Source organism: Chiloscyllium plagiosum, unplaced genomic scaffold (genome assembly GCF_037043375.1).
Source record: "Chiloscyllium plagiosum isolate Xiang-an unplaced genomic scaffold, Cpla_swu_hap1 HiC_scaffold_3, whole genome shotgun sequence".
Lineage (NCBI taxonomy): Eukaryota > Metazoa > Chordata > Chondrichthyes > Orectolobiformes > Hemiscylliidae > Chiloscyllium > Chiloscyllium plagiosum.
In genome coordinates this window covers 25,606,325-25,625,873 of record NW_028270141.1, presented here as the reverse complement: position 1 = coordinate 25,625,873, position 19,549 = coordinate 25,606,325, and the positions used below count along the sequence as shown (strand labels likewise).

Genomic DNA, 19,549 nt, shown 5'->3' with positions numbered 1-19,549 from the left:
TCAAGCCTATTTTCCTGTAAATTGAATGTCTTGTTAGGTCATTTCAGAGGATAGTTAAGAGTCAATCACATGCCTGGAGTCACATGTAATCCAGAACGGAGAAGCACAGCAGCTTTCATTTCCTAAGGAACTGAGGTAATCCAGAATGTCAAACAAAAACAAAATCATTGACAGTTTCATCTTTAGATTCTCGCTTCATTAGCCAATTTAGATTCCACTCGCTGTCACAGTGAACCAAATGATCCAACTGTCCCCAGAACACTATCCTGGGCCTCCAGCTTGCTCGTCCAGTGACATTACCATCCACCATCACCTCCCCAGAGTAGCAGGATCTAGTTACTTAACACTTCTTGCACAGAATATTTCATTTTAAAAAATGCAGCTGCAATCACAATCGCACTATTTTTGACTAAATCACAGCCAAGAACGTGCTTGGGTTTGACAAATGGCTAAACCATTTTGCAGTTGGAAAACTTTCCAGTTGGCCAGGAACAGAAGGGATGTATGTAAAATAATGCCAAACCCAGATGGAACAAAGATATCAGGATTTTCTGTACTCAGAACATGAAGTGGAAGGAGAGGGAAGGGAAAGATTGAAAATCAGAGAGACAGTGTCAGCCAAAGTGGCAAACAGCACCAATAAACACAAGCTACAAAGAGAAAAACGTTTCTCTTTGATACTTATCACGCATTGTGGTCTCCACAGAATCACAGTCCTTATAGCAAATAGTCCACACTTGCTCCCAGCTTCCAGTGGGTTGCTATATTCTGCTTGCTTTGTGTGGTAACTTTGAGAGACTATCTTGTGGCTTTTCTCAGTTTTTGGAGAATGTCCTAAATCCACCAGCACTAGTAAAATCCTGTTGCAGCTGTTCTCCTTCCCTCACCGCAGCACAGCAATCCTCCCAGCATCCTTAGAATGGCTCTAGGATGTGTCTCTTTGATTAGAGATCACCTTCATTCTACATCTAGTTATGGTAGATCACAAAGCCAAACAACATCTGGGTTCCAGTGACCCCACAGAACTACTGCACATCTATCTAAGATATTCATATTCTGGGGGGATATCTGTAATCTGATCTCAAGAATATCTTCCTTTGCCCTCTTCCTATGGTAATATGTAACACATTAACCTTATATACACATAAAAACGCTAATTGGTTTTCATTGGTTCCAACTCCCCTTTCATGCTAAGCGTAAGTGAATAATTTATTGCACAACTTGTTACCTATGACTTTGGTCAACCCAGTCGACTTGTTGCAAAATCAGAGACTACTGCCATTGTCCCCAAGTGCAGAATATCATGGACTGTGTTCTCAGTAAAACAAGTTGAGTCTCTCTTTGATTGCAGAGAAAAAGCATTAAACCCTCTGTCAGGGAATGAAGGGCAAAGAAATACAATTAATGCGAAAAAGGAATTACAAGAATGAGTCAGCAGAGGATTTGAAGCAAAGTAACAATTCCAACGCGAATTCACCAGAAGAAAATACATCACAATAATTTGAAAAGAGTGGAGGTGACTACATATGGATTGCATGTATGCTTATTAACATGCCAAAGCATCCTGATTAAGTTCTGGGTTATATGAGGAGGCAACAGCAAAGACTCCAAGGTGATGCTATCAAAATGCCCAACATTACCCATCAGGTGCACTGCAGGTCACATGGTGCCCTCCATTCACCATAACATAACATAATTTTGAGACATAATCCACAATGAACCATGGGCAGTTTTGTTTTCCCCCATTAGACAGAGACAACTGATTATGTATAGCTTAATCCCTGAAGCATGAGATATGGTGAGGAGGCAGCCTTGATGAACTATCACAGCCATAACAGGGACTAAAAGTGCAGCACTCTCACCAATGTCAACTGACCACCACCCACTGCACAGCCGCTCCCCCAACCCAAAACCCTCACAGCAATATTATAATATTATGAATCAAATGTATAAGACAAGATGTTATGGAGAAACTAGCACCCTCCAAAAAAATGAAAAAAAGCATAAAGAAGATGGGAAGTTACATCTGATTGTTACAAATAAACTCTTTTTCTGGCTTTCAATTTTAAAAGACCCTTATCACTGAATTTTTGGGAAGCATGAAGGTCAGAACAAATTGACAAATATGTAGAATTTTCTAAACGTAACATTAAAATTAGGCCCAATCTGTTGTCTCAAGCAATAATTCCAGCCAAATAGCTAGAACTTTTACAACAGATGCAAAGAATTATTCATATTTACTGTGGGAATTGTTACGATGAGCAGGAATTCTGTAACATATTCCTCATCAACAATTCACAAAACACTAAATAGCTTTAAAATGTTCAACTATCCATGCAACAGTCGACAAGTGGGGTGCTGGTAAAGCACATCCGGTCAGGCAGCATCCAAGGAATAGGAGAAGCAGGCATAAGCCATTCCTTCACGAAACGTCGATTCTCCTGCTCCTCCGATGTTGCCGGATCCGGCTGTGCTTTTCTAGCACCACACTCTTAGACTCCAATCTCCAGCAACTGCAGTCCTCATTTTCTCCATTTTGTCCATGCAACACTCAAACATCATCCATTAAATAATGACAAACCTTCACAACAATCTTGCCACATCCGCAAGTCCATTTTTGGTATATCATCACAACTCTGATAACCATGAGGATATTCTGCCACTCTGAACACATCAGGCTGTATCCTGGTGATGTTGTCTCCATTATCACACAGGACACGGGCAAGAGATGTCTGCTTGATTTGAGTCAGCTGGGCTGGAGTGAACACCCAAGGATTCTCATACCAGAACCTGTTTGCACAGAAGAAAAAGAAAAATTTAATATCTATCATAGTCCTTCAAAACCTTTTCCATTAATTGTGTCATTAATGAGATGTCGAGTGTCTCTTATTTTTAATTTTACATTCCTTGATCTATTCAGATTTGTTACTTTTGATTTAGTGTCAGTACTTCGATTAGCACAGTTTCAAAAAACGTTAATTTATATTTCATCAATTCCCTTTTGACATGACATCCTACAAAAATGAAATAAATGTAAACAATTCAGAAGCGTTACTTTAAATAAATTTAATTGCAATGTTCACATGCACTGGTTTACTAGATTATTGTAAAATAATTAAACAACTTAATTGCAGACATATATGGGTTCAGTCATGATTTATATTGTTACAGTTCTCTTGCATTAAGAAAACAACTCCAACCACATTGCACAGTGCTAACACAGAAAGTAACCTTTAAGCAGTAGAAAGGAAATAAAGAGAAGAGTTTGTGGGAGACTTTTGAAAGCAACACAGGGAAAGAATCAGAAAGGGTTAACTTCAGAATCAACTTCAGTCGATTGCCTGGTCAGGGTGGATTGAGGCCATGTAGAGATTTGAAAGAAAGAAAAGGAATTTAAAGATCTATTTACTGCAGAAAAGTTCACCCTTGGAAACAGTGGGTCGATTACATAGAGGTGTACAGTACGGAAACAGACCCTTCGGTCCAACTCGTCCATGCCGACCAGATGTCCCAACCTAATTTAGTCCCATTTGCAAGCACCCAGCCCACATCCATCTAACCTTTCCTATTCATATACCCATCCAAATGCCTCTTAAATGTTGTAATTGTACCAATCTCCACCATTTCTTCTGGCAGCTCATTTCATACACGCACTACCCTCTGTGTGAAAAGGTTGCCCTTAGGTCTCTTTTATATCTTTCTCCTCTCACCCTAAATCTATGCCCTCTAGCTCTGGACTCCCCCACACCAGGGAAAAAGATTTTGTCTATTTATCCTATCCATGCCCCTCATGATTTTATAAACCTCTACAAGGTCAATCCTCTGATGCTCCAGGAAAACAGCCCCAGCCTATTCAACCTCTCCCTATAACTCAAATCCTCCAATCCTGGCAACATCCTTCTAAATCTTTTCTGAACCCTTTCAAGTTTCACAACATCCTTCCGATAGGAAGACCAGAACTGCACGCAATATTCCAAAAGTGGCCTAACCAATGTCCTGTACAGCTGCAACATGACCTCCCAACTCCTGTACTCAATGCTCTGACCAATCAAGGAAAGCATACCAAACACCTTCTTCACTATCCTATCTACCTGAGACTCTACTTTCAAGGAGCTATGAACCTGCACTCCAAGGTCTCTTTGTTCAGTAACACTCTCTGGGACCTTACCATTAAGTGAATAAATCCTACTAAGATTTGCTTTCCCAAAATGCAGCACCTCGCATTTATCGAAATTACATTCCATCTGCCACTCCTCAGCCCATTAGCGCATCTGATCAAGCTCCTGTTGTAATCTGAGGTAACTTTCTTCACTGTTGACTACAACTCCAATTTTGGTGTCACCTGCAAACTTACTAACTGCATCTCATATGTTCACATCCAAATCATTTATATAAACGATGAAAAGTCGAGGACCCAGCATCGATCCTTGTGGCACTCCACTGGTCTCAGGCCTCCAGTCTGAAAAACAACCCTCCACCACCACCCTCTGTCTTCTACCTTTGAGCCAGTTCTGTATCCAAATGGCTAGTTCTCCCTGTTTCCATGAGATCTAACTTTGCTAAACCAGTCTCCAATGGGGAATCTTGTTGAACACCTTACTGAAGTCCATGTAGATCTGGGACTATGCACATGTTTAAACACATGTTTTGGAATTCTAAATTACCGGTGGAAGTGGAAACAGGACAGACTACTAGACAGCAGAACAATCTTAAAACAATGAGAGGATAGCTGTGGATTTTGAGAGAAGTGGGCATGAGTGACCTTGGGACAAAGTGGAAACGTTTGAAACCTATCATCTTCATTACGATGAAGGAGATAAATTTCACCAAGCTCTGCATGTATAACAAACCCCAAAAGGCAGCCTGACACAGAGTTGCAGGAGGAAGATGAAGTGTTTTCAACTCAGCTTCTTTTGTAGTTTACCAATCTCCCTGTTGTTTACCAATCAAACCATGCTCATGCTGAATGGAAATACTCGATTATTAATTGGGAATGAAACTTACCTGAGTAAATATGACAATATTGGAAGGCAGTTAAAAGAAAATCTCCCATATAAGCACTTCTAATGTACTCCCATAATGCTGCATGTTAAACAAAAACTTGTTAATGGAAAATCTACTTACCCATAAGGAAACATATAACCTGGCCCTATAACTTTTACATGAAATACCTAGTTCTGCCTTGAACCTCACTGGCTGAAACTCGCTAACTCTGAATAATTTAAGAACTCATTCTCCTTCCTGCCTGATTGTTCCATCCTGCCTCCCCACTGGCTGCTTTCCTACCATGATCCTCTTCCTTCTCGCTTCATGTCTTCACCCAATCTCCAGTTTCCTCTGGCTCACTGCTGTCCTCACTTGCTGCTGGTGTCTTCAACCCCTTCCACTCTCCCTATATATGAAAACACAAAATAGGAACAGGAGTAGGCTACTCAGTGACTTGAGTGTGCTCTGCCTTTGTTAAGATCATGGTGGATCTGACTTAGGACTCACTTTTACTTTCCTGTTTGCCCTGTATTAACTTTGACTTGCTTGGCAATCAAGAATTGAACTTTGCCTTAAAAATATTCATGACCTTGCCTCCATTGCTTTCCGCAGGAAGAACTTTGCTGAGTAACAAACCTTAAACAGACAAAATTCTCCTTACCTGCAACTGAAAACTCCTTATTTTGAAACTATGTGCCCTAGTTGTACGTACTTTATTCCACATACCCAGTTTCTCCAGCTATGTCACATCTGTTTGGATGATGCCAACTTCTGTGGTCGTTGTGGTGGTGGTGGGGTGGGAGGTAACAGACAAGTGTTGCACCTTTAGCAGTTGAAAGGGAAAGTGTCATGGGGATGTGGGCAGGTGTTGGGAGTGCAGGAGAAGTGGGCCAGGGTGTCCTGCAGGAACAGTCCCTGCAGAATGCTGATGGGAGAGGGGAGGGGAATATGTGTCTGGGGAAAGGAAGTAATTAGGCAGAGTAGAGGTGTATCAAAGCCCCACTGCCAACCCACATTTGTCAGAATTAAGTTCTGGGCAAAAGGTTCATGGTGAAGCTTGCTGCACTGTCACCAATTGAGGTCCTCAAGTGATATCTCTGACCTTTGCCCTGGGTTCTATGCAATTCTGTGATTCTGGGATGGTCTTCTGCCAGCAACCACTAATCCTCTAAGGCACTGCTTACCACAAAATTTCTCAGCCTCCCATCTCTCTCTCTGAGGAGGACACCAGCCGGTGGCCTCATCAATGACTGATTGATGTCTGGTTCATCAAATCTTCCCTAGAAGCAGCAGCATTGGTCTCTCACTGGCCAGCTGATGGGAGATTTGTGTCTCAACAAAATTCTACCCATGTACTCTTCACAACTGATTCTTCCACCTATCTTTGTGTTGTCAGCAAATCTAAATATATGATCCTTTGATCCAAGTCATTAATTTACATTGTAAATAGTTGAGGCCCCGGCTCTGATCCCTGTGCTGCTCTGGTGGTTATAGTGTGCCAACCTGAAATAAACTATTTATCCCTACATCTTGCTTCCTGTTGGTTATCCAATCCTTTTACCCATGATAAATATGTTGCTCATACATTATGAGCTCTTATATTATGCAATAACCTTTAAAATGACAGCTTGCCAAAAAGTCTTTTGGAAATTTAAGCACACCAAATCTATAGGCTCCTCTTTATTCGTGTTGCTTGTTACTTCTTTGTAGAACACTAATAAATTGTCAAACACAATTTCCCTTGCACAAAGCCACAATACAATCTGACATACTGCATTCAGATGTTCTAAGCTTCCTGCTTCAACCTCCTCAATAACATATTCCTCAATTTTCTCCATGACAGAATTCAGGCAAACTGTCCTGACTTTCTGTTTCCCTCCTTTCTTGAATAGAAGTGCTGTAATAATTATTTTGTAAGCTTTACATAATCTAGGGAATTCTGGAAAATTAAAATTAACGCATCTACTATCTCAATAGCCACTTATTTTTGCGATCTGGAATGAGCGTGAAGATAAGAGGGAAAGGGAAAAAGGAGGGACGGCGGGAGAGGGAAGGAAATGAGAGGGACAGTCAGGAAAGGCAAGGAAGAGAGGGAGAGTTGGGAGAGACGGAGAGGGAAGGGTCTGGAGAGAGAGAGAAGGTCAGGAGACAGAGACAAGAAAGTGCAGGTCAGGGATAAACATGGTAGGTGGGAAGGGCAGGAGAGTAACTTAAGAAAATACATGCAGGATAAGGCCACTCGACCCTGCTCTCTCAGTCAGAAGATCTTGGTGATCTGGTTGCAATCTCTCCAATATCTGTCCAAGAGTTCATGCTCTCTTTACTCAGACAAGGAATGTCAGAAGGTTAAGTAGCATAATAGCTAATTGTGATCATGTTCCCCCTCAGTAAAAATGTACATCTGCATGTTTGGCTCAATTGTGAGGATTTTCATCTTAAATGAGGTGGTCATGGAATCACTGCCATACTCTGGATCTTTGGCATCAAATACACTCTGTAGCATGGTACTAAGGGAACACTATGTCTAAGAAGTGCAATTTCCAGATGAGGTGTTAACATAGGGCCTCATTTCATTTCTACATTGGGTCAAGTAAGTCTGGAAAAATCTCACAGCTCTTCGCAAATGATGACAGCCCTATGACCCATCCAAAATTCCTTTCTCATCACAAGCCAAATCACTCATCTCATTTCTGGAACCTTAGTGTGTAAGATATTGAACTTATTTGTCGATGTAACAAAAGCAATTGCAGCTGAAAATGATTTGGTGGCTGGGAAGCAATGTTGAGGAATTGTGAAGAAATGAGATAAGGCTACCTCCAAATGCATCAACGTGGTTCAATTGAAAGGATTTTCATCTGGAGTGAGAAGGTCATGGATCTTCAGCAGATCTTGACATGAGACTAAAGCTTGACAAAAGGACAAGTCTGCCTTACACATGTCCTCAGTCTGGAACAGTGCACTGGAAGCAAATCTGGAGTAGGAATCTAAGTTGTTTTCTCCACTTTCGACTTCAGAGCATTGTGTCTGACTTATAGCCCCTCAACAGCAGTCAAATTTGGCATCCTCCAGGCTAAGTGACTTGTATTCTACCAGACGATCATAACCCAATAGCTTATTAGGAATGCAAATGCACATATTTGGAAACGAATCTCCCTCAGGGACGGTGGTCTTCTAAGACGTATTTACATATCACGGAGATCTTAAGTACGAAACTGAAGGCAGGGCTGAAATAAACAAAATAAACTTACATTACACTGGTTGCTGCTTACCTATCGCCATCTCTAAGGCGTTTAAATTGTGTAACCAATAAGCACAGAAGTGTTGGTCCTAGTCTGGTTCCAGGTATCAAGTCCTCCACCAGTAACGCAGGAAACAGATCTATGTTCAAGGGTGTACCATATAAACTGTAAGAATCAATAAGAGAAGAGAAACATTACATGGAGTTTTGATAAAAGTTACATACCTGAAATATTAATTAATCTGCTCTCTGCTTAACTGACCAGTTAGCATTTTCAACATTATCTGTTTCAGATTTCTAACATCAGAAGTTTTTGATCTTTACTTACTTGAGTTTTAAAGTAGCTCATTCAATTCAATTTTAGGGGGTATGATAATATAGTGGTTACTTCATTGGTAATAGTCATTTAAAGGCCTGGATTAAAAACATGGGGATGTGTGTCCAACTCCTACCAAAGTAGTTTGAAGCAAGTAGCCAGGATAGTGGTAAAGGAAGAAAACCGGCCATCATTATCCAGTCTGGTCTGTGAGTGATGTCAGACCATCATCAACTAGTTTTAACCCAAAGGGGAGAAAGTATGTGAAGATACAACATAGAAAAGTCCTCTGAATTTCACCTCGGTGGCCAACAAAAGAATTAGAATCCCTACAGTGTGGATCCAGGCCCTTCAGCCCAGCAAGTCCACACTGAAGCTTAGCAAGCCACTCAGGATAACTTGGGCGAAGGCAGAATGTCCTCATTAGTCAGTCTGGTAGTCACTAGTGTGACCTGTATGTCAGTTGATCATTAATTCCACATTCAGTTTGTGTGCTGGATCCATCTAATTGAAACTTTTTCATTCATTTTCACACATTTCAGGCCTCACTGTGGCCTTAAAATCGACACACTTATGAACCTATTTAAATTGGGTTCCTGCAATGCAATTGTGAGCATAATGTGGAACTGACAGGGATTGGAAAACTTTCCAGTAGAATGGAGGTGGGCACTGCTAACTCTGAAGACAAGTGGCTCTTTGCACTTGTTACCCGGCCAGCACTATGCCATCACATCTCTCAGAGGAGCCTTCAGTCTTATGCCAGCTCCACAGAGGCTAGATGTCTCCGCTGGAGATAGTAAGGACTGCAGATGCTGGAAGCCAGAGCCAATTGATGTGAAGCTGGAAAAGCACAGCAGGTCAGGCAGCAGAAGAGGAGCACAAAGCATTGACTTTGCTGCTTCTCAGATGCTGCCTGACCGTGCTTTTCCTGCTTCACACCTATTGACTCTAGATCTCTCCTGACCTGGCTCCACAGGCCTATTCTCTCCCAGTTGTCCTGTCAAGTTATCCATTTTGTTAGCCTCTTGAGGTGACAGCCTATGGCATTATCACTGGACTCTTAGTCCAGAGACCCAGGTCCCGTTCTGGGGACCTGAGTCTGGATCTTGCCATGGCATATGGTGGAATCTGAATTAAATGAAAATCGTGAATTAAGAGTGTACTGATGACCATGAATCCATTGTCGATTTGTGGAAAAATCTATCTGGCTCACTAACATCCTTTAGGGAAGGAAACTGTCATCCCTACCTGGTCTGGCCAACATGTGACTCCAGACCCACAGCATATGTGGTTGACTCTTATCAGCCCGCTGGGCAACTAGAGATGGACAATAAGTGCAGGCCTAGCTGGTGATACCCACATGAATGAATAAAAATAAAATTGGTACGATGCAAATGAAGCACCACAATTAAAGGATGTCAGAATTACCGTTAGTGTAAAAATTGGTGCCCCTATATGTCAATAATCTGTATTTACAGGATAAGGTTTCCAACAGATAACACTTACTTCATGAGTTTCTCCCTAATTCGTGGATTCTTAATTTCCTTTTTCAGGTCCTCAAATTCATGAGCCGAACTTAGATTGCAGTACACTCTGTAATCATTGTAAGGAGGTATCCCATGATCTCTACCTCTCTGAATGTTCATTGAAGCTAGATCCAGTGCCACTGCATGTGCCATGGAGAAGAGTCGCTCGGTTAGTTCTGTGTTAACCAGCTCTGTTGGGACTCGCATTTTCCCTGGTACAGCAAACAAACCTCGAAGCAATGGGTCAATGCCACCCTCGTTCACTATCCTGAAGGGGGAGAAGAATGCTTTGTGAAGGGGAAGGTGGCCTTGAGGAATGGGTTGAAATGTATCGCCCAAGCGGTAGAGGATAGGGTTGATCAACGAGTGTCCAAACCTAAAAGCCGCAGTGGCAAATACATTCACTATTCCCGCATTAACATTTGGATCATAGCCTTTATAATCTCCAACCTTCTTCATTCCAATGTCACCGAGGATTTTAGGTAGCCAATGGCTATAGGTTATGTGCTGCATCTGGGCACCCACGATTTTACGGGATTCATGATAGATTGTTTCACCATCCCAATGTGGATTTAATTTGAGGAGCTCGGTGGCGATTCGATTGTGTTCCCTGAACCAGACTGTGTGCATACTCGTTAAACCCATGTGTTCGTTGGAACGCTGATCCCCTGCCAAGAAACAAGGAATGGGACTTTCATTTTCATCTCTCATACATTCAGTTGGTGGACCCGTAGCAAATGGTAGAAGTGGTTTCCCTAATCGATGCGCTATCCCTTGCTTTAACAGGCCCCGTTGACTGGCTAAGTCACGTATTTCTCCAGCTTCCTGGTCTGAACTCCCATAGACATTGGACGCATCGATATACGAAGTCAACTGGTTGATCTGCTCGCGGGGATACACCGACTCCATTAACAAAGACGTCATCCCACTTCCACATACGGGGCTGGAGCGCACGAAGAACATGCATCGTGCTCCGTTCCGCACTCTGGGGTCATTTTGAGGAATTAGGATGGGAAAGCACGGAGGATCGTTGGTGCAGACGGAACTGCAGTGCTGACCATCTGAAAACCTGGAAAGGCTTAGTGCTGCAACGGTTAGGTCTATGTCATGGTCAAGGAACTGACCCCACTGCATTAACATGTGTGTGTACTGGTCATCGGGTGTAATGGTCTCAGTGCCGACTAGAGTGGTTGAAATGAGACGGGGTAAGGGGAGAGGAAATCCATTGTAAAATTGGTTGCGATTAATGCCTCTTGGCAAATTAAACCCGTTTTCATAGACTGGTTTCAAGAGGCGCTCAAAGGCAGTAAGAGAAGCTCCCCACATGGGATGCTGGAGATTGTTGCATGTTCCGTCATGTGATCGGTACTTCTGATGAAAACAAATGTCCGAGCAGTTATTGATTCGGCGGTGGGCAGTGCAGCCAGACAGATTGGCAACCAAGTTCAAGAACCTTGGAGACAAAAGGTCATTATAGCGAAAACCTATTAGAAGAAGAGAAAAACAAATTGAAATCATTTTTCTGCATATATTCAAACACTGTGTGCACGTGAATGAAATATCCAACGTTAGTTGTAGAGAAAAATCCAATCAGAGTATGTATCAAAATATTCTGCGTGGTGACCACAGTATAACAAGATGTAAAAGCAGATATAGTCTGTTTGATCTGATCATCCTCAACTTCACTTTCCTGCCTTTTCCTCATACCCTTGTTTCCCTTACCCATTACAGAAGATTCGATATACATCTTGCATACACTCAACAACCCAATCTTTATAGCCTACAGTGGTAAAGAATTCCACAGATTCATTACCTTCTGAGAGGAAATACCTCCACACCTCTGTCTTAAATGGGAGACACCCTTTTTCTAAGATTAGGCACATTGGCCCTAGGTTCTACCACAAGGGGAAACAACATCTTAGCATCCACCCTGTCAAGCCCCCTGAGAATCGTGAACATTTCAATAAGGCAGTCTCTCAATCTAAACTCCAATGAGCACTGGTTCAACCTACTCAACAACTATGCACAAAACAGTCCTTCCATACCCAGAATCAGCCTGGTGAGCCTTCTCTGGACTGCCTCCAGTGCCAGTGCATCTTCCTTAGATAAAGAGGCTGAAACTGGTCACAGTATTTCAGCTGTGATCTGACTAGTGCCTTTTAGTAATACCTCCCTATTTTCAAAATGCTATTTCTTTTGAAGTAAAGATCAATGTTCTATTTGCTTTCCCTATGGCTCAATTAACATGCTCAGTGGTGGATTGAGTGGTGAAAATGTCATTAATAATCAAGGGGTGATGACTGGATTGCCTTTTGCTGGTGACAGTCATTGCCTGGTCCTTCTATGGCACAGATGTTACTTGCCATTCATCAGACCAAGACTCAAGTCTATCCATCTCATCCAGACATTTGGATATGGATTGCTTCAGTTTGAAATGGTGGAGAACATTGCGCAATCATCAACAAACCTCCCCACCTTTGACCTTACAATGAGGTGCAGCTGAAGATTGTCACCTTGAGGAACTCCTACAATGATGTGAGTTCACTGGGAGTTGGGATGACAGCTCTCTGATTTGGAGAAATTCACACCATTGTCCCGAAATTAAATCTCACAGTGTAAAACGAAAACGGGAACATCTCCTGTCATTACCACCGAGAGAAATGGGAGGGGACTGGATACACAGTTTCATAGTTAGATATTTGTAATATGGTTACCTTTATTCCAAAATAATATAAACAATAGTGACTTATTGCAACATACTCATAATTAGAGTTGGGGCAAGGATGCACTCATTTGAATGACAAAACAATGGGGATGGCAAGTAAACACAGCTTCTGGATGTTCCAGTTAAGACCACATTTGTTTCAGTGATATTATTTATCCAGCAGGGAGCTGTACATTGTGTAAAATTAAAGCAGCACACTTGCCCTAACTCAGTGTTAGACTTTGTGATTCCTTTTGGCGAAAGTGAGGACTGCAGGTGCTGGAGTTTAGAGTCAAGATTAGAGTGGTGCTGGAAAAGCACAGCAGGTCAGGCAGCATGCGAGGAGCAGAAAAATCAACGTTTCAGGCTGATGAGTTACTCCTGCCTGAAACATTGATTTTCCTGCTCTGTGGATGCTGCCTAACCTGCTGTGCTTTTCCAGCATCACTCTAATCTTGACTTTGTGATTCCTTTGCTTAAATAAGCAAGATAAAACTACGAAAATGATGACACCAGCAGCTTGTTGGAAAATATTTAGAGTTTTTTTGTATTCAAACTCAGGAGAGGCAAATATTTCAACTAATTTGTTGAATGTGCATTAGGAAACTTAACAGCCCCATGGAATTTAATCAGTTTCAAAATCAGAAACAAAGCTATTCCACGCAGGCAATTAACAGAACCCAGTTATTGCCATTACATCCCATTATTTATCTCTCAGTCACTAAGATGTGCAGGGCTTGAATATTGTTGAAAATAATGGCATGTTGCTAAAGGTTTTCATCTTGTACACATCAAGACAAACATAAGAATGTCAGACTTTTAAACCACCGCAACAATTTATATTAAGAGGAAACAGCTTTGAAGGATTAGCTGAAAGTCGCCTTTCATTGGCTGAGGTATTGGCAACTTCCAGTGTTGTTCAAAAAGAGGGCTAAGGCTTGAACATATTCCTGAGCAAGAGTCACAAGACTCCAAACGTTAACTCAGCTTTTTTCCCACAGATGTTGCCAGACCTGCTGAGTTTCACCAGCAATTTCTGTTGTTGTTTCAGATCTTCTTTACTTTATTTGAACATATTCCTGTTGTTTACAAAGAACACATCGCTGCATAAAAGTGTATGTCAATTCTAGCAAGGATAAATGAGCTATGTTACAAGCTTGGCTAAACATTTTAAAATCTCAGGCTTGTTTGGCAAGTGCTACCCAATCATGGAATAGCATCTTACAGTAAGTGTTTTGTTTTGGGTTTCAGAAGCATAGACAGAGGAGTCTGGTCTTGACTCTGCCTATTACAGACAACTGAAGGAACATCCTGGTTGAATCCCTCAGCCAACTGTTGGACATGAAGCTTATGTAAATAAAGTTTGACTCCTTGCATATTTCTGATATTTAGGCAATGTGTTTCTGATTTTTAAATCTGCTACCATGTGTAATGATTTCTGTGCACACCTCAATACACTGCATCCCAAGCTCAAATTCAAGTTTGAGATAGACCAGTTACTTCCCTTGGTGTTCTTGTTGGGAGATCTATTGCGTCCCTGGGTTGTGAATGGGTTCCATTCTGGAGTCTGTTCACAAGCTAATTTTTACGCATGTCAGAACACAATGTAGGACAATGCGAGTCAAGATTAGAGTGGTGCTGGAAAAGCACAGCAGATCAGGCAACATCCGAGGAGCAGGAAAATCAACATTTTGGGCAAAGTCCCTTCATCAGGCTTTTACCCGAAATGTCGACTTTCCTGCTCCTCAGATGCTGTCTGACCTGCTGTGCTTTTCCAGCACCACTCTAATCTTGACTCTAATCTCCAGCATTTGCAGCAACCCACTTCTGCCACAGGACAATCTAAGTCCACTGTTGATAAGTACAGGAAATGTTTATATAGTCTGTCTTTAAAACTAAACCCTGTATGGAATTGTTCAGAGGTCTGTACATTAGGTAGCCCCGCACTGGGTTGCCCATTGTGATTTCTGAAAGCCTATCATCATTGGTCAATACACACACTTGCATTCATGTGGCTCCTCATGCTATAATATAGGCCTCATCAGGAAACTTGCAACTAACGCTCTTAGCATTTGTTCACCTTGCAAGCTTGATGCAGAAATTGAGCGCACTAAAACTAATAGTCATAGAGTCATACAGCATCAAAACAGTCCTTCAGTCCAATTTGTCCATGTCAACCATAATCTTAAACTAATGTGGTCCTATACACCTTTGTGTAGCCCAGTTCCCTCCAAACCTTTCTTATTCATGCACATATCCAAATGTCTTTTAAACATTGTAACTGTACCTGCATCCACCACTTCTTCAAAGTTTGTTCCACACATGAACCACTCTCTCAGTTGCCCTCATATCATTTTTAAATCCTTCTCCTCTCCCTTTAAAAACAGACCCCAGTCTTAAAATCCCCTATCCTCTTGAAAAGACACCTGCCATTCATCTCACTGACACCCCCTTTGATTTTATGAACCTTTATCAGGTCACCTCTCAAACTCTTACACTCCAGTGGGAAAAAAAGTCCCAACCTATCCAGCCTCTCCTATTAACTCAAATCTCCCATTCCCAGCAACAACCAGCACACCATGGCTATCCAAATCATGTTAATGCTTGCTGTGAAATGAATGTCTTCCTTTCTTTCAAAACACGATACAACATATTTAAAGAATGGCCACTACTGAAATCTAGTAAATATAACAGACAACTTCCTTACATCAACAGCAACTAGTTTTTTGACAATATAATCTGTTTTCGGGGTTGTTTGGTGGATGTATGTTGACAATCCCCAAGGAAACAAAAATGGCAAAACTTCAGCCGCTTTAATTAAGCTACATTGCATAATATCAATAAATTAACATGTGCATCAACAAAGGTGTAAGTTAATTAGTTTGATCATGGAAAGACTTGCTTATTAAAGTTCTATCACATTGAAGCAAATAGTGGTGTCCATCCTTACTGACCCGTTCCATTCAGATCAACCATCAGTCCATTGTTGACATGTTCCTGAATGAGCTGCAGAGTTCGTTCAAAAATTTCTCCTGCTCTTGCGAGATCAAAAACAATCGGAAGTCGTGGATATCGGAACAAGGCAAGTAGTTCATTTGGGGTTTGAGGCCGTCTGTCAGAGGATAATTTTGAGACAAAGAAGACCTCATTAGTATTCCAATCCAAACGCATGCAATTGTTACATATGTGATGATCAAATTGGATTCTTTTGAAACATGGTTCAGTTCAACATAGTCCAGCTATCTTAAAAAGTAAAGTGTTAAAACTATACTCGCTCTTTTGTCATCTTACTCTAGTGCATTTTCATCATTTCCATTTGTTCCAGTTACATTCATGAATAAATCACATTGAAAGGGGGATATGTTAAGGAGAAAGTGAGGACTGCAGGCACTTAAGATCAGAGTCAAGTAGTGTGGTGCTGGAAAAGCACAGTCAATCAGGTAGCATCCGAAGAGCAGGAGAATCAATGTTTCGAGCATAAGCTCTTCATTAGGAATATGGGAGGCCCAAGGGGGCTGAGAGATAAATGGGAGTCTGCGGTGGGGCTGGAGGAAAGTAGATGGAAATATGATAGGTAGATGAAGGTGGGTGATGGAGTGGACAGGTGGGAAGGAACATTGACAGTTCAAGGGGACTGGCTCTGGGATAAGGTGAAGGGAGGGGAGATCAGGAAACTGGTGAAATCAACAGCGATCCTGTGTGTTTGTAAGGTCCCAAGGTGGAAGATGAGGCGTTCTTCCTCCAAGTGTCAGGTGGCTAGAATCCGGCAGTGGAGGAGGCCGAGAACTTGCATGTTCTTGGCGGAGTGGGAGGGAAGTTGAAGGATTCGACCACAGGGCGGTGGGGTGTTTAGTGCATGTGTCCCAAAGATGTTCTCTTAAACGTTCCACAAGTTGGCATCCTGTCTCCCCAATGTAGAGAGGTCCACATCGAGAGCAACTGACACAGTAGATGAGGTAGGTGAGGTAAGTATCTGCCAGACGTGAAAGGATCCTTTGGATGGAGGTGAAGGGGGAGGTGTGGGCACAGGTCTTACACATCTCGTGGTGGCAAGGGTAGGTGCTGGGAGTGGATGGTGAATTTGTGGGGAACATGGATCTGATAAGGGCATTGCAGAGGGAATGGTCTCTGTGGAACAAAGATTGGGGTGGACATGGATATATATCTCTGGTTGTGGGGACTGTTTGTAGGTGGCGGAAATGGTGGAGGATGATGCACTATATCTGGAGACTGGTGGGGTGGATGGTGAGGACCAGGGTGTTTGTCCTTGGAGTGGTGGGGTTCAAGGATGGAGGTGCAGGAAGCGGAGAAGATCCACTGGAGGGTATTGCTGATCATGTGGGAGGGAAATTTTGGTCCTTGATGAAGGAGGCCATCTGGGATGTTCTGGAGTGGAATTGGTCCTCCTGGGAGTAGATACGGAGGAGGAAGAGGAATTGGGAATAAGGGATAGCATTTTTACAGGGGTGGTGGGGAGGTGTAGTCCAGGTAACTGAAGGAATCGGTGGGTTTGAAGTAAATGTCTGTGTTGAGTCGGTTGCTGGAAATGGAGATAGAGAGGTCCAGGAAGGAGAGGGAGGTGTCCGAAATGGTCCAGGTGAGCTTGAGGTTAGGGTGGAACGTGCTCGTGAAGGTTCAACCTCCTCGTGGGAACACGAGGTGGCACCGATGCAGGCATCAATGTCACGGAGGAAAAGGTGTGCCGGTGTAGCTGTGGAAGATGGTGCCGGGATGGCTGCAGAAGATGGACTGTTCCACGTACTTGACGAAGACGCAGGCATAGCTGGGGCCAATGTGGGTGGTCATGGCTACCCCTTTGGTCTGAAGGAAGTGGGAGGATTCGAAGGAGAAATGAAAGAGGGTGAGAATCAGTTCAGCCTATCGGATGAGTGTATAAGTGGAAGGGTACTGCTTGGGTCAGTGGGAAAAGAAGAAATGGAGGGCTTAGAGGCCTTCGCCATGGCGGATGAATATGTACAAGGACTTAGTGTCTTTGCTGAAGATAAGGCTATGGGATTCGGGGAACTGAAAGTCATGGAGGAGGTGGAGGGTGTGGGTGGTGTCCCAAATGTATGTGGGGAATTCCTGGACCAAGGCAACAGGATGGTATCAAGGTATGCGGAGATAACTTAGGTGGGGCAGGAGTAGGTGGAGCCGATGCCTCGACTGAGTTGGCCAGGTTTGTGAATATTGGGTAAGACATGGAACTAGGCGGTGCGGGGTTCCCGGACTCTAAGGTTTGAGGCTAACAGTGGGAGATCCCCTGAAGTGATAAGGTTGTGGATGGTCTGGGAGGTGATAGTTTGGCGATGGGAAGCGACGTTGTGGTCTTGGGGGCAGTAGGAGGAGGTATCCGTGAGTTGGCACCTGGCTTCAGAAGTGTAGAGGTCAGTGTGTTGCGTTAAGGAGGAAGATGTCTTTATGCTTAATGTAATAAAATCCATAATATCCAAACTACATTGACAAATCCTGCTGAATGCAAAACGTAGCCCAGTGCAAAAAAAAGGGCCTCAAACCATAATATCTGGTGTCAAATAAAACAAATGTTTTCTGGCCAAAAGGTTCAAGTGTATTTTAAAGGGGGAAATTAACAGATAAATAGAAACAAATCATGCTGCATCAAAAGTAATTGATACAACAATAGCTCACAAAATATATAAAATGCTAATACAGCTGATACTATACCTGCACTATATCGTCCAACATGGTTAGAAAGGTAAGAAAAAAAAGGAGACACTGTTAAATAAGAAAACAAGATAAACAAGTGTAAACACAGAAAGTGACAATGTCTTCATTTCTGACGCTTTTGCTGATCTGTAATAATATTTTTTCTCTATCCAATCTGAATCTAGAAGTCAAGAACAATTTTAAGAAAATAAAACTGATCCAAATACTCTATATTGTTAATCACAACTAATGAAACGTAAAAAATGCATTTCAGGGCGATAAGACCAATGGAACAAGCCACGCAATGTGGAAGCAATGATGAATGTGAAGTTCTAACCACACATTTCACCTTGCCCTTTCTCTCTCATTCCTCATCTTGCCCCTTGCTCTCTCCCCAATTACTTCGCACAAAATTGTTTTCCCTTTGTGATCTATGGTACACTGGGTTGTCTCAATGGAAGCAGCAGACCAACTGAACAAATTGCAGATATACTAGCCCCCCCCACCCCCCCAACCCGGCAAACAAAAAACTCCATCTGCCTCACCTCGACATGGAAGGACAGATAAAGCTGTCTACCCTTAAGGCTTTTAGCTAAGACATGTCACATTTTCATGTTAACAGACACATTTCTTACAAACACGATGAAGATTGGGACAGTAACGTAATAATGAAAATAAGATTATGCTTGGACCACGCAGTCTAACAAACTATACTGTATCATTTGGCAGTACCTCATTTTTTTACTTAATTAAGTTCTCTTTTGCACACCACTTGTAATACAGATTGTATATTTCATTTCTTCCCAAGATCAATTCAACAGGTCGCACATACTTTCTGGATGTAACTGGTTGAGTTATATCCACCCAAAAATGCCTAAATCCAGAAAAAAAGGCCATCATACTTGCAGTACTTTTCACACTTACATCTTCCCCAACAACTGGTTTGCAACTTAGGCATTAGCTGCTAGCCTCACATGTGTACCCTTTAGATATATCAGAGAGTCTAGGACTATGGAATAAGTAAACACAGAATCTAAGCACTGTACCAGGTACTTCTGCAGAAGGAGCAGGAATTTACTTAAGTGCTTTTGGAATCAGTAATAACTGCTGTG

General features: G+C 42.3%; 1 protein-coding gene across 2 annotated transcripts in view; it reads right to left on the bottom strand.

Moving 5' to 3' along the window:
• pxdn (peroxidasin) overlaps positions 1-19,549 on the bottom strand; it is a 245,960-nt gene that overhangs the window by 30,471 nt on the left and 195,940 nt on the right. For both annotated transcript variants that reach the window (XM_043678736.2, XM_043678744.2), the window contains 4 exons: positions 15,725-15,882; positions 10,047-11,550; positions 8,256-8,390; positions 2,582-2,790 (listed from right to left, as the gene is read on the bottom strand). In XM_043678736.2, coding sequence (XP_043534671.2) covers positions 2,582-2,790; positions 8,256-8,390; positions 10,047-11,550; positions 15,725-15,882 — 2,006 coding nt within the window. The remainder of the gene's footprint in view (positions 1-2,581; positions 2,791-8,255; positions 8,391-10,046; positions 11,551-15,724; positions 15,883-19,549) is intronic.